The sequence below is a fragment of the Falco peregrinus genome, chromosome Z, assembly GCF_023634155.1.
Source record: "Falco peregrinus isolate bFalPer1 chromosome Z, bFalPer1.pri, whole genome shotgun sequence".
NCBI classification, from domain to species: Eukaryota; Metazoa; Chordata; class Aves; order Falconiformes; family Falconidae; genus Falco; species Falco peregrinus.
The window spans coordinates 73,683,704-73,696,148 of record NC_073739.1 but is presented as its reverse complement, the minus strand read 5'-3'; the positions used below and the strand labels follow the sequence as shown (position 1 = coordinate 73,696,148).

Sequence of the window (12,445 nt, the reverse complement as noted above, 5' to 3'; positions counted from 1 at the left end):
CCCTGCTTCCCACCCTCATCCCTAATTTACTGGGTTTTGTCTGGAAGAAAGAAATGCGGGGAACTGAAGGGTGGGAGCAGCAGGGAAACATGCTCAGAAGTAACAGTTTTAGTACCTTCTGTTTTGCTATTAGACAAGCTACGAGGCAAGCAGGACGAGGTAGAATAAAAATGTACCCCACGTTCTCCATTTTTAATCACATTCCATTTGGTGCTTCTTCGTTTTAACATTTCAAAAGCTTGACATGAGAGTTTTTCCAAAAAAGAAATCAATGACCCGTTTGCTATAGGCTCCTCATCTCTCAATTTTGAAATGTAAAGCATTTTCACCAACTGCTCTCTGGACATGCATTTGTAGCCTCCAGGCATTAGGAAGTCCAGTGGAGTAGACATACACTTTACTCAGGAAAAATAAAACAAAACAAAACAACCTAAGGAGCTTGAAAAATCCAAATATACATCAAACCAACTCTTCTACATCTGCCTAATCAAATATACTATTTTCCATATACACGACATACTATGTAATATATTGAGAAGCCAGCACCTGAGGCACCACGAGAGTCACAGTCTGAGCCAATGCCTGCCCGTAGCCTGTCTGGGCCATCGTGCAGACCAACAGCCCAACCACGTCTGGGTTCATCATGCTACAGATTTCCAAGCAAGCGGGCAGAGGTCAGCCTAGACTGCCAGGTTGTCTGTCTGCCACTGCTGCTCGCTCCAGCATTTGGAAGCTGCAGTTAAAAGCATGCATCCTCAGGAGGATCAAGCGTTTACCAAACAGTAGCCCCGGTGACCCCTGGTCCCTCAAGTCTCTCACTCCCCACTTCTCAACCACTAAGATCTACCAAAGACCCTCAACCCCATTTTCACTTTTTTTTTTTTTCCTCTCCCCACAGATGCTATTATAAAGATTAAATAATTTTCCCTTTGGCTATTTTTGTCTGAGTTATAACTCATTTGAACTCTCAAAGGCAATAATCTCTAAACTAAGGGGTTTTGTCAGAATTCCAGAGAGCAGTATTTAGGAAACGAAATAGCTTTTTTGGTGCAGCTATGATAATAAACTCTATCATGAAAATTGAGTATGATAATAACATCTTGTTGAACAGGCAAGATGTCAGATTCACAACATATATTAAATGTGTTGAATGTGATCACAGAGATATTAACATTCCACTGAGGCACTGGAGCTCTGGGCAGGAAGTTATTTACAACGAAATAATGCATCCAATAAAGTTATTTCCTCTATCTCATAAAAGGAATTCTGAGCATACTTTTTTTGGTGTGTTTTCACAAATCTCTGAATTTTCAGCATTCACCCATTACTTGTAAAATACTGTGATAATATTACATGTTCTTCATCCATTTTGCCAACTGTACCATCTAACTTCTTGGACTTACATGACTTGCTATGGAGAATTAGGGGGTCACCCTTCCCCCCCAAGGGAGGGTAATCAGCCTGTGAAGCCATCATGAGCACTGCTGTTTTACATCAGAAGCTATGCACCACTGATTTCTCCATAGCAAGACTATCGTCATACACTTGCTAGCCCATATGATTATTGTCCTACATTTCTTCAAACCCTCCCTAGTATAATTTGCCTTTGACTTATAATAAGCCTATTCATTCTCCAAGAGCAATCAATTTTAAAATTCAGATTATAGCTTTGATTTTGCCTCTTTCCCACTTAAAACATTGTGTATGCACTGTTTTAGCTCCCAGCCCATTTGAAAAGGAGGGAGAAAAATTGTTTGATGTGCATTTCGTACTGAATGGCTGCTAATATTAATATAGTGAATATAATCACTGTGTATTTCACCTTATGTAAATTGCAGCACAGACCATCAATTACAATGGATGTGGTTAGAACTTAAGTTTAAAAAAAAACCCTGAAGTACATGTTTTTAATAGCTGGATGTATACAAAATACTTTACAGTCTTGTACTTCCATTTTTTGAACCAGGATCAACAATGAAATCAACACAACATGATGGAAAACACTTTTTAAGCAAGAAGCATTTTCCAAACACAACTAAGCTCTGAGATTACTGTCTGCAACTGAAATTGTTTTTCTCTTCAACCGTTAAACAGAGCTACCCTCAAGGAGATGCAACCAAATTGCTTTCTTTTCTGAGGCCAAGAAGAAAATGAGTCAGCACTGTATGGATTCTGCTCTCCATTGTTTCTGCTTATAATTGGAACAACATTCCAATTATAATTGGAAGAAATGGCAAAGTAGAGCAGTACAGTGACATTTGCTACTGTTAGTTTACCAAAGAAGCCACCATTAGTCTGAAAACTGAAGCTGAGCAAACAGATAATGGGCCACAGAGAGAAAAAAAATCTGGAGTAGAATGTGTCAGAAGTTTTTTTACTGTAGATCAAAGTCAGCTCTGGATATTTGGATGGTAGGCACAAGTCTCAGCCTCTTAGTTAAGCACGAACTTTAAACAGCGGAATCCTGGAGTGCCCCATATGGGTCCATAGGAGACGTAAGCCACACACACGAAGGTCTCCAGGGCCGACATTCTCCTTGTCACTGATATAGCCCAGAGCAAGCCCTCTGCCATTGCCAGCAGCTCCAGCTGAAGTGACATTGGTATTGAACCTCAGCAGCAACTCACACATTGAAAGAAAAGTCATCTCAGGACTCAGGGCACTGCCGTGGAGACACAAATAAAAGATTAAACTTCAAGTTGTGACAATTCAGCACAATCTCAATGAAACCCAAAATCGCACGGGCCCCAAATGGCCTGCATTGCACAAGAGTGAGTGCAACCTGAAATCTGGTATATCCCAGGTACGGTGTCTCTGCACATCTGCAAATCAGCGGTACAGGCCACACCAGGTATCTCGCACAGTGCTCCCCCAGGCATGCAAGGACAGAAAACCAGGCAAGCATAGCAGAAGGCTCAGAAAACCTGTTGCCCTCGTGCTCTTTGTACTAGGCAATGGCTTTCACAGCAGAATATGGGCAATCCCATCTTATCTGGGACGTCTAGCAAGCTCAAACTATTTTTCCAAGTGTAGTTTAAATATTCTGTGTTCAACTACCTCACAATAATTCTGTGCAATAACAATGAACAAAAGCATTCTGAACTGATCAAAGACTGAACAATTTAAATGTCTGCCTGTGAGGTGTTCCTCCTGCTCCCACACAGACCCAAGCTTTACAGACCAGGACAGAAATTTTCCAAACTGAGGAAGGAAAGAAGGGGACAGGCTGTCAAGAGAAGGTGCATCAGCTCCTGTTGCTTAGCTCCAAGTCTAGTTGGGAGAACAGGCATCATCCCCCGGATTCATGTGTGTATGTTTTCATTTGGTTTTGGCTGATGTTTGGTTGGTGTTTTTTTTCCCCTGGGTTGTACTTAAATAGAAGCCTGGAAGCATTTAAATTATACTTCTTTGGGGAGTGATTACCTCCCTTCCACCATACACATATCTGTCACACAAACCACCATCAAGATGTGATTTTTCTCTTTTTATGTCTATATTAATTCTTTTTTTTTTTCTGCCTGCTCCATGCCCCTGGGGTTGGATTTTTTTTTTTTTCTTTCTCTTCCTTGCTGCTCCATATGTTTGTCCTTCCATTCCAGCTTTTTCTGTCTTGCCTATCTGGACTGCAGTCAGTACAGAACAGCCCAGCTTGATGGGTGTCTATCACAATGGGAGCGGTAATACAAGTATTAATAATGTCCTGCTGTTAGCAAGAGAGACTGCAATCACTTTTTTAAGGACAAAGCAGCCTGACCTTAGGGAGCATATACAATACTTAGGATAATTGCAAAAGTCATATTCCCTTTGGTGGCCTATTTTTATTACATATTTCGTATCAGCCATGGGAGGCCCTGGGGCTACTATTTTGTTTGTCTGGAGTCTCTGAGCTAGACGATGTGCCCAGGAAAGTCAGTTCATATTTAACCCTATATTCTGTAGATGAAAACCGTAATACAATGCACCTGGATTTCATTATTGATCAAACCACCAAGGAGGGCACTTATCATAAAGCTCTTCGTTTGTGATTTTTATAATTCTCCAAACTGCTTTGATCTGAACTTCAAAAACTTCTGGACTACATGAACAACCATTTACCAGATCTCATCCTTTAATTGTAGCACATCCTACCTCAGTGCACCACCCGCAGTAATCATGCAGTGTTCTGAGAGATCATTAATTATATTGGTTCATTTTGGAGTGAACTGGCTGTACAGAGGAGACACTGCATGGTAAACCCACAGCGGCACCATGTTTTGCTGCCGGAGGCTTTGCTCCAGCCAGCAGCATCCACATTTCCTGAGATCTCGAGTGTCCCTAACCTCACCAAAATTCGGTAAGAGCTAAGAGCCTCAGCACCTGAGACAGCAAAGTGACCCAGAAAGTCAAGGCCACCCAAATACAGCACAGAAACCTAAGACACATGGCACTTGTGTTACTCTTAACAGGCAGATACTCACAATGTGTCTCAGTAACTGGGAGCAATCTGTTCCCTTGGCAATCACAGCAAAGGAAATTGAATCAAAGGACTGACTGCAATCAGAACCATGATGCTCAGAAGTGCTGCTTTCAAAGCAAAAAATTCTAGGAAAGCTGGGGAAAATGTCTTACCATCATTGTAGCATATACTGTTTTGTAAAAAAGTAATGTACCGAAGCAGAATCTTATTTATTTGTACGTACAAAAGTCTGCATGTGGTGACAATTTCCAGGGAGATTTTTTTTAAATTTATGTATAAAACAGACAACAAAAGCTTTTTAACTAGGGGAATGTTGTTGCATCTCTTCACAAACACCACAGTAGTGAATGAATTAATAGAATTAGTACTAGTGAGACTTGCAGAGCAGCACTCCTTCACATTGCAGAGCTGCTCAACACATTGTTTTCATGATGATGGTTTGATACGGAGTTCAAAAGCCCCAATAGCATATGCATATTCACAGGCTTCTTTGTAGAATAAGTAAAATAAGAATTTCTGACACACCTTATTTTCAATCCAATCACCAAGTGACGCTGCTGCAGCTCTTTTCAGTAGCGCTCACAGTATACATGGGCATATTTCAGGTGCTGATGGTACCCTGAGTGATGTACAGTTAGCAGCTCGTGGCACTTCACCACTGAACTATGTGCAAAGAAGAATTGTTCGTTTACTGAAGTGTAAAGAAACTCTTGCAGATGGGGAATTACAGACGTTGTGTATGTTTAGTCTTCTAAAACCAAAACAAAATTCAAAATCATACACTTTCTTAAATTTTCAACAATATTCCACCATGGATTGCATTTACCTGCAAGATAACTGGAGATTAAGCAGTACCTTGCTCTAATCAGATTTTTTTTTTGGTTTTACTGTTATATCAATACATCAATTGGGACTCTTTCAATTCTATTATAATTGAAATGGTCAGCAAAACTTCAGAGAGAAAACATAACAGCAACAATAAAAAAATATCTAAAAAGAACAGTTCTAAGATGTCAAAATGTCATCCTTGCTTACTCCAGCTGAAAGCTTCAAAATTGTGCACAGCAATTATTTTCCTGTTGGAAAGCTCCGTAACATGCGCCTTGAGTATCTGGGAACCAGGAATTGCATGTGGTCCCCAAGGGCATATTAGCGAAAGTGCTGCTCTTTATGAAACAGGTACAATCCAACTTACTTGTGATTACTTTTATGTTTTAAAAACGTGCAAAATGATACAGTCTATAAAAATAGTAGGCTCCACCAGCAATATCAACATTCAAGACAGTAAAAAGAAATGCTTTTTAAGGCATGCAATCTCTGGTTACCATCAGAATTATGTAGGGTGTTAAGTATACACACATTCTCTTCTGCAACACATCTGAATTGTCTTTTTGTTATGAAGCGTAGCACAGTCTTTCCCAGCAAAATTTAAAACCTGAAATGAAGGGAGGGCTTCTGTAAAATACTTGTAGCTGCTAATTATCAGATGAGGAAGCTGACAACCTACATTGAAACCATTCATCCTATTTAAAAAACCTTCGCTTGCGAAATACTACAGAAAAAGTTACTGATTAAGTGCTAAACTGAGATTTAAGCTCCACAAAATGGGGCTTATTTGCAGATATATAAAGATTTGCCTCATCTTTACAAAGGTTTCACCATCATTAGCTAGGACTGTTCTTCCAAGCACTCTTATTCTAAACCTCCTACTACCTCCCTGGTCCCACAGAAGGAAGGGGCAGTCGCAGCTTCCATCGCTACACACACAGATTTAGGATATCATATGTTTCCTTGACAAACTTGCACACTTCATTTTCAGCAAAAAATGCAGGAAATAGAGAGTGCTCACCATGATGTCAAAGAAGGGTGGATAATTACTCTCACCAGGTCAATAGCCTATTTGTTCAAAGAAATCAGTTTCATCAACTAGTTTAGTCAATTTTATTTGCAAGTTAAGAGGGAACTGACTAATAATTTCAGCTGAATAAAAGAAAAAAAACACCCTTCCCAGGCTATGCAGATTGAGGTTTAAATTTTCATCTGCCAACACATGCCGGTTTCCTTAATTTAGCCCTTTATTTTTATCAAAAAATTCTGAAAAGGAGCAAAACTATTCCTTTCAAGTCAATTTACAACAGTATTTAAGTGTCTAGTAGAGAAAGAGATTTGCACAGTTGGGATACAAATATTCACATTTTCCCATCTGTTTCATGCTTGAATCTTCCTACAACTGGCGATGGGCAAACAGCTTCCTACTAGCAGATGTTTCTGTTAAGTCTGTATATTGTCTTTCCGAATGATTTTCACTACACTCACTGAATTCTAACTAATACTTAGCTCTCCTAATATACAATAATTAGGTGATCAAGTTTTGCTGGTTTTTTTAAAAAGGAGCAACCCCAGTTAATAAATTGTAGCAGATTAGATGCGAGCCTCCTGAACTTGGAAGTGACGTTACCCCTACCAACCCCTTACTGGAACACAGCTACATAATCAGGGTAAGGCACAGGGATGCCTATTCCAGATGCTGCTCTTCCTTCTGGACCACAGGAACTATGTATGGTAGCACTGTTTAAAATGACAGTGAACGAAGGACCTTAATGAAAAGAGCTGCTGCTAAGATGAATTGTCACATGCAGACAATAACAGACAAATGCACTGAAGAAAACCGCAGCAACATTCATGTAATTTAACATGGCAGCAGATTGTTCAAAAGCTGATCTGAGAGTGAAACAGGTTAACATCACGTTCAAATTGCTGGAGAAGACAGTAACACGTGAATGGGGCCTCAAATTCTCATGCTGCCCAAAGTTCGTCTAATTTGATGAACCTTGCATACAGTATGAATTCAGTCTTATTGGACTATTACATTATCAACAAAGCTGAAGAACTTGTTCTCTGTACCTACATGATGGGGCCATTACTACTGGGTACTTTGTGCAGTTACATACAAGAGTTTAAAAGAGATTTGCGCTGAAAAGATATTGCACAAGCTCCCACTGCTTTTTGCATCTGTTCCTCTGTACACTTATGAAAATAAATATAGAGAATGTCTAAAAAAGTACAAATCAAACTAAGCCAAGGGCCAGACTGCACACATTCAAAAAGGAAAAATACATCTAATTATGTACAAGGTTGCTATGACCACAGGGAAAAATGTCAATATATTTTCAGCGCTTGGCCCCACTTTTGGCTTGGCCCTCCATTTGGCTCATCTTTATTCATGAATAAATCTGGTTAATTTTTTTTTTTTAAGAAATATTTTTTTTTATTAGAAGATGCTATTTTTATTGAACTTCTCTGCAAACATGCTGATTTTCATGAAAAATTCTAGCAGGAGGGATAAAAGGATAAAATTGCTTTTGGTCACATGCTTTGGAAAAAATTCTTCTGCTTCGAAATGTTGACATCTGATTTTAAATGTACTTTTTTTATTTAACTAATTGCACAGCAGATAATTTGAAGGGTGCATGTTGCCTTACATCTGACGTGTTACAACATGAGGCAAATTTTCTGTAGGTTTGTTAAATTTCTATACAAAATGTACTTTGACCTAGAAAAGAAATTAGGTGTGTATGCTAATAGTGAATAACAGCTGATATTAACTACCCTTTTAAACTACCTCAGCAATGTATATAAATTACTATATTATTCATAATTATGAAATAATGTGAAAAAGCTGTCTAGGAAGATAAAAATTGAAATTTTGTAAGAATAAATATTAGAATACCAAACTCAAATTTCTCAGAAACCTGGAGTAAGTTCCCTGAAGCCACAGCTGAGTTTCTGTCCAGCTGAAGTTTTTAAAATGTTCGCTGTCTTTCCAGGTGTGAAAACTGAATCCTAAAGTACCTGAATGTCCTGTGAAATGAAACCCAGCTTGAGACACCACAGGATTAGTCAACACTTGCACTTTCTGTCATCTGTTATTAAAGAATCTTATATTAAAATGTGTCCTGCCAAGGTTAATCCCATGTGCCTGCTGGAAGCACACTTTGCTAGCAGGAGCAATGGCGACGTTGCCCTTTCTCTAAGGTTCACCATCATGGGTGGACGATGATGCTGGTCCACATCAGAGCATGGCATACCTCTGAGGGGAAAGACCAGTGGCACACCAGCACAGGTATCTCCTCCATGCAGAGCTGCTCTGCTGAGCCACACGCCTCCATTTCAGAGATGCTGCCCTGCTCTTGTGCATACGGACATCACCAAAGAGAGCTTGCAGGGTTGAGGATGGAGCCCTCCTCACCCAACCTTAAAGGTTAGACCTTGAAAATACATGACTACATGGAAACCAAGTTTTCCTTTTTTTTGTTAAAGCAAGGCAGCCTTAGCAGTCATAGATACAAAAAAGATTTGAAAACATGAACCAAAACAGCTCAGAGTGCAATGCAGCAATTTGCATTGTTTCACAGTCTGTGCTAGTTTGGGATGGTGAATTCTGCTTGGGATTGTGCAGGGGGAGAGCTGTGGAGGGAGGGAGGGCACAGCACAACCAGAGCCCAAAGGTCAGAAATACCTCAGCAAGGATGAAAGAAAGTACCAGTGGGGCTTGGAAACTAGACAGAGTCCTGCTTTCTTTGCACAGTGGCCCACAGCAGCCTGTGGAGCCTATGAAGTCCTCATCCATTACATACAAAGCAGACCCACTTTGCTCAGACCGATTTTGGAACATGCAGTAACTAGCAGGATGGTCATGTGTCTGCTGCTTTATGCAGCTCACGCTCTGGCTCTTTCCTCCAGTAACTCAGCACAACCTTGTTCACCCTAGTGCTCTGCTCCCAAACCAGAGAAATGCTGCAGGTTCAACCAAGTACTCTCCTTCCCTGCAAAACCTATAGACTGTCTCCAAAAAGCGCTGTGTGCTGCTGTGTGCTGCAGAGCTACTTATAAGCAGGCTGCGCCTCACCTTCACAGGGAGAGGAGAGAGAATGTAAGGGAAGCAGGGAAGGGTGGTCTCCAATCCCCCCAGAGCTCTTCCCAGGGGCTGTAAGGATAATGCTGCTGAGAACTGGGCGGTGGCATGACAGCTTCCCAGGTGGCTGTGGCTGCTGGAGGGCACGCATCAGCCCCAAGCATGTGAGCAAGGGACAATGCTGCACCATGTGCCTGCAGCTCTCCGGTAATTATGCCCCAAAAAAACCACTCAGGGAAGAAATGAACAATCTCTGTGAAAACTTTTCACAAGCATTAATGTGCTTTATTGTATTTTTGGTATACATCAGTGGCTCCCTGCCATACACAGGCATACACAGGCAGGCAGAGCACAGTCACTTCCACAAAGTAACCTCTCAGAAGAAGCAGTTTTCACAGATGAGACGTCTCATCTGTGGGGATGGGACTAATCTGGGGACATCAGTAAAACGATATGTGTGTGCTCATACTTTGTATGTATTTCTCCAAAAGCACATGTACCATTGACTGTTCTAGACATTTGTCATCATTGAAACAGCTTTAAAAAATCTTCTGAAAAACAGATGTTTCTCAAATACACAGCTGAAAAATGAAAACTCAGGGTCTGATTCATTTTACTTAATTTGATCGGACTCTGCCGAAGTCTCCCCCAGAGCTGCTTGCTGAAGAAGTTACTCATACTGAGGGTATGATTCATCTACCTAAATGTAAATGTCTTTCGGGCGACATGAGTCCAGCTGATCTCAGGCATCACCCCGCAACTGATGCAGCTATAGCTCCAACGCACCCCCAGACACCCAGGTCAAGCAGAAGCCCCTCTCACTCTACCAGTGACCGATGGCCAGGATACGACAAGCAAAGCCACATGCGCCTTCTCCAGCGATGCCTTTGAGGTGACATTTGCAGCGAGTTACTAAAACCTTTCACCGGGGCAACCGCAGGACTTGCCAAGGGAGATGCCGAACGCCGGAGGGATGTGACCAAGTTACCCGCTCCCCAGTGCGCGGGGTGGCAGACGTGCCGGGGTGGCTTAGCGCAGGGCACGGGGGAGGCGAACAGATGCCACAGCACGCCGGCCACCAACACGCATGTGTCCCCGCACCCCCTCCCGGGACGGCTGGTGCCCCCCCCCCCCCCCCCGCTGCCGCCAACCCCCCGCCCCCCGCCCCCGCGGCCGCGGCGCTCACCTGAAGCAGGTGGTGAGCTCGCCCGTGGGCTTCAGGCAGGGATACCGGGTGGTGGCGATTTTGTTCTCGGAGCACACCTCCCTGCAAGGCGGGGGGGGGCGGGTTATTAGAAAAAGGGAGAAAAAAGAAGGCAGCGGCAGTGGATGGGGGTGTGTGGGGGAAACGCACAGGAACAGGAGCGCGGGGGTCCGCGGCGGGGGGGCACCCACCTGTCGCCGTCCTGTGGCTCCTCCCGGTAGGTCCAGGCGTGCCCCAGCGCCAGCAGCAGCAGCAGCCGGAGCGGGGCCAGGCTGCCGGCCGGCCGCCCCATCGGGCCGCCTCTCCCCTGCGCGCCGCGCCGGCTCTGCCCGCCCCGGCCGGCAGCGGGGCTGCGCCGACCCGCCGCTCCTCCCGCCCCGGCGGAGGGCCGCCCCCCGCGGCCGCCAGATGTGCCCGCGGGGAGGGGCCGCGGCCGCCCAGATGTGCCGGCAGATGCGGCCCCGTGGCGGGGCGGGGCAAGGCGGGGCGGCGGCCAGATGTGGCGGGGCCGCAGCAGATGTGCGGTGGGAGTGAGGGGACATCGAAGCCCCCCGGCCCCCTGCCGGTCCCCCGGCCCGGGGAGAGGAGGGGTGCCTGCCGCAGGGCGAGCGGGCCAGAAAGTGACGGAGAGGTCCGAACCCAGGGATCGGCGGCTCTCGGTGCACCATCACTGATGCTTTCCAGATCGGCTTTATCTCAAATCTCTTTCCCAAAGGAGCAGAGCAGTTCAAAGCATCTCTGCTGCGATGGCTGTTTATCCTCGTGTACGGCTGCCACTTCCCCACCATTCATAAAGAGGAGATTAACAACGACAGACTTTGATAAAGTAGTGGGTCAGGTCTTGCCCACTGTACCATATCCGTTTTCGTTGTTGAACTGCTCGGGACCAGGGCAACAAACCTGCAAAACGATGATGCCTTTGCAAAATGTTTGGCCAAAGCATTGGCTTTGGTCACCACATAACTTCCTACAAATATGAAAGGCTCCAGGAAAAGGAGGGTGTGCAAATCAGCCTTACTAGCACTTTCACCTGTAGTATAACTCCTTTTACAGCCAGAAAAATTAGGGAAACATGAGCAACAGATTGTACTCCTATATTACTATACCCAGAAAAGTCAGGGATGTGTAAGTAACAAACTGTAACTGCTCTATTAAACCAGCACAGAAGTAATAAAGGGCTGTAAGAAGACTCAGGCAAACCCCCTTCTAATTTTTGCCCTGCCACAGGCAACATTTGAACAAATCATTTCACTATTCTGTGCCTCAGTTTCCCCTGTCTGTAACTGGAAGACCCCAATAGCAAAATCATTAAATAAATAAATAATGCAGATCTCCATATAAGAATCGGCTACAATTAAGCTGTTTAATCCCTTTGGTATGTTGTCCGGTACCCAGAAGGCGGCTAATGATGGATGGACCCTTACATGAGAAACTCTGGGACTTGTCAGAAGTTTTCCTTGACTTGCACAGTATCTCTGTCACCGTGGTCTGTGAACTGCCAGCTTCAAGGTATTTCTCTGCTCGAGGTGCTACTGCATATTTTCTCTACTTCTGTGCTCGGTTGAGCCAGGGAGTTCCGCATGTCAGATTTCCACACACACACACACACGCACACCCACTTTGTTTTTGCTTTTCCTATTGAAAGAATGTTTTAGATGTTTATTCACAATTACTTCTTTTCCTTTATACAAATAATGAGTAAGCAAAGACAGGACTTGCTGTCCTGAAGCCAGAGAAAACTGTGGGTGTTTCTTGCAGACCTAAGCCCTCATCCCACTCAGACAGATCCTCCTGATGCAGCAATAACAGGAACAAAAGCGGGACTTGGGTGCTTAGACCCAAGTACTCAGGAAACACCTGTCTCCACATC

General features: G+C 43.7%; 1 protein-coding gene across 2 annotated transcripts in view; it reads right to left on the bottom strand.

Annotated features, from left to right (window-relative positions):
• CCBE1 (collagen and calcium binding EGF domains 1) overlaps positions 1-10,985 on the bottom strand; it is a 101,930-nt gene extending 90,945 nt beyond the window's left edge. Inside the window, exons 1-2 of one of the 2 annotated variants that reach the window (XM_055790346.1) lie at positions 10,767-10,985; positions 10,558-10,638 (exon numbers count right to left, since the gene is read on the bottom strand). In XM_055790346.1, coding sequence (XP_055646321.1) covers positions 10,558-10,638; positions 10,767-10,867 — 182 coding nt within the window. In that variant the 5' untranslated portion in view covers positions 10,868-10,985. The remainder of the gene's footprint in view (positions 1-10,557; positions 10,639-10,766) is intronic. The other variant, XM_055790345.1, reaches the window with a different exon arrangement.
• Between the last annotated feature and the right edge of the window lie 1,460 nt (positions 10,986-12,445).